General features: G+C 44.4%; 1 protein-coding gene across 1 annotated transcript in view; it reads right to left on the bottom strand.

The window, feature by feature from the left end:
* Positions 1–852: 852 nt before the first annotated feature.
* LOC117442767 (src substrate protein p85-like) overlaps positions 853–3,237 on the bottom strand; it is a 22,682-nt gene continuing 20,297 nt past the window's right edge. Inside the window, 5 exon segments of the mRNA XM_034078719.2 lie at positions 853–900; positions 902–1,011; positions 1,994–2,059; positions 2,549–2,669; positions 3,045–3,230. Of these exon segments, the coding sequence (XP_033934610.1) occupies positions 853–900; positions 902–1,011; positions 1,994–2,059; positions 2,549–2,669; positions 3,045–3,230 (531 nt within the window).

Below are 3,237 nucleotides of genomic sequence, written 5' to 3'. Positions count from 1 at the left end.
ACACACACACACACACACACACACACCACACACACATTCAGGCACATATACTTGTTCAAGCTACACTACTGAAAAACAGTCTGAAATAATTAATAAGTGTTTGGAGAAAATAAACCCAAACATTAGCCTTCATATACATTTCTAATCTTTAATTCAACATATTAGACGAAGAGGAAAAACACCCCAAGCATACACACAACACACACACACCACGTTCTCAAAGCGCCATAAATCATGTTCTCTCTGTACGTACATAATGTTTGAAGATGATTAAAATAATACTTTATGTACGAAATATTTCGGTTACGCTTGTGATTTTGGCCCCCCATTATTTTGCTAAACAATTCAGCATCGCAGGAAACTTGATTATCATGGTTTTATAATAACATTGCAAGAAAAGGAGAAAGAAGTTTTACTAAATGAAGTTTAGTGTTCAATAAGAAAGGGAATTTAAAACTCCTGCTAACTTTACGCAGACACACTAAAGGGGTTCAGTTGGTTGGTCCACGGACAGCATGTCGGCTTCGAGAATAATCTAAATCCCCACTTGAACCTTCTACTGCTTACATAACGGTAGATGTGTGTGAAGAAGCAAAGCAAATACCTCGACTCTAATATGAAAATATAAGCTTCAAAGTGCACCGGTGAGGCAGGAGGTGAATCCCTCACATGTTGCATTTTGAGCAGATCATTATTAATATATTTCTCTTTGCATCGAGTAAAGGAAACTCATCCAAAGGGGGAAAGGTGGAAGGATGGCAAAGGAGCAAAAGATTATGATATTGCAGTACGGTGAGTTGAAGACGGAGGTGTGAAGAGGGGGGCGTCTCCTTCCTCTGTCCTTCCTTGTTCTCACTGCCTCACTTCCACATAGTTAGCGGGGAAGAGGCCGTACGCTCCTCCGGCAGACGCCTCGCCACCAGCCCTCGTCGATCATCTCGATGTTTGTGATGATGTCGTCGGGGTCGAAGGAAATCTCGTCCTCGCCGCTGGAACGGGAGAACATTTGGGCTCAATGTATTTTCAAGATTCAAGGCTTTTATTGGTCTATGCGTACATAGCTACAGTGTAGTCATGACGATGACAATCTTAGGTTACAAGCTCCTCTAAACAGTGCAACACAATAGAACAGATAAAATAGTGCAAGTAAATACAAATATATATTTAAAAAGTAATTGTAACTGTGTTTCTACGTTACTGTTGGAGGTCCTGTAGTGCACCTGTCCATATTAAGTAAGTATAAATATGTTTATGTCTTAAAGGTAGGGAGGTAAGAATGGAGAAACCAGCTCGAGTGCGCTAGGGATTTGAAAGTACACAACTGAAACAAATCTGCCCTTTCCTTCAGACTTCCTCACAGAGCCCCTCCTCCAACACAACATGAACGCGCACATGACCAATGAGGGCACGAGATAAGTTGTGTGCCCAGATGGAAGGCTGACAGGCAGGTAGGCCATCCAGTTACTTTAGCCGGACCGGCTCAGATGATTGATGAAAGATGATTTGTACAGCGCCACAGCTTCCACAGATGATATTTATTGTCAAAGCTTTAATATATTCATTGCTATCGCGGAGATGTTAAGAGCTTCCATGGAATATAACAAAACGTGTTTCTGAAGTTGAATTACCTAGCCCACACCTTTAATGTTGCACTTCTGGCAGGAAGTGGGGCTTTTAATTCTTCATTTCCATTGCCGACAACTACACTGCTGCTTTTGTGCGTATGACAATTAAACCTTTGAATTCAAGGCTTTTATTGTCCTGTGTGCATACTAGCTACAGTGTAGTCATGACGATGACAATCTTAGGTCACAGGCTTCTCCAACAGAGCAACACAACAAAACAGAATATAAATAGTGCAAGAAGAGTCTATATAAAAGTAATTGGAATATGATATATTAGATAAATAGTATAGTATTTATAGGGGCAAAGAATAAGACGATAACAACGACCAGTGCACTCTTTCTGATCTGCTCCCAGCTTTCGGTCTCACCTGCTTGGTAATCGTAGAGAGCGACCGCCGTCACCCCGACGTCTTCTCCGTACTCCAACTGACCATCTGAAGGAGGAACACGTGAGTATTAGTCAAAGAAAGGAGACGCAATCTAAGCATTGACCCGAAGACACATGTTGAGTTGTATGCAGTTGAGTTGATGAAGAAGAGAGACATGGAGAAGAGGGGACACGTGTTGATGTAGAAGAGACATGAAGAAGAGGGGACACATGTTGATGTAGAAGAGACATGGAGAAGAGAGGGGACACATGTTGATGTAGAAGAGACATGAAGAAGAGGGGACACATGTTGATGTAGAAGAGACATGAAGAAGAGGGGACACATGTTGGTGTAGAAGAGACATGAAGAAGAGGGGACACATGTTGGTGTAGAAGAGACATGAAGAAGAGGGGACACATGTTGATGTAGAAGAGACATGAAGAAGAGGGGACACATGATGTAGAAGAGACATGAAGAAGAGGGGACACATGTTGTGCATGAACATGTGTGGCCAATAACGAGGGTTTCATCCACCAGTTCTAACTGATCTCTCACCTCCTGCTGCTGCTTCTGTCGTCTCCTCGGGGTTCTGGTACAGATCCTCCTGGTTCTCCTGGTTCTCCTGTTCTCCCTTCTCCTCTCCAGCATCATCATGTCGGGACACCTCCTCTGTGTTCTGACGACACAAACAGATCAACCGTTTCATTTCATTTCTCAGCGATTACTAATTTACGGCTGCTCATGATATTAGGAGGTCACCGTTCACCCAAGAAGATCGACACCTATATGGATGTCCACCTCGTAGCGCGAGATATTCAAATGTTAAACTCGACTCCAAGTGGTAAAGAGCCCCTTAACCCACCCATCTCCAAAATCTATCGTCGTCACAAAAGCAACACCAATCGACTCCACAGGGCCTGAAACGCACTCTCAAAAACATTCTACACAAAACTCGACTTTTCCACACGTTCAGAAAGAAAGCGCCATTTTCTTCATAAAACTCTAAAGGCAGCAATGGACACTTTTTTTGGGATAATTCGATGAGCCTCACCTGGTATGTGGGGGCGGCGGGCTGCACTGGCGGGGTCGGGCTGGGGGAGGGACTGGGACTCGCAGCTGGGACGGGAGACGGGGCTTTGGGAGACGGGGCTTTGGGAGACGGGGCTTTGGGAGACGGGGCTTTGGGAGACGGGGCTTTGGGAGACGGGGCTTCGGGAGACGGGGATTTGGGCCTTTCCTCAATG

This window comes from Pseudochaenichthys georgianus, chromosome 3 (assembly GCF_902827115.2).
Source record: "Pseudochaenichthys georgianus chromosome 3, fPseGeo1.2, whole genome shotgun sequence".
NCBI classification, from domain to species: domain Eukaryota; kingdom Metazoa; phylum Chordata; class Actinopteri; order Perciformes; family Channichthyidae; genus Pseudochaenichthys; species Pseudochaenichthys georgianus.
This window is presented reverse-complemented; position numbering and strand designations above follow the sequence as displayed.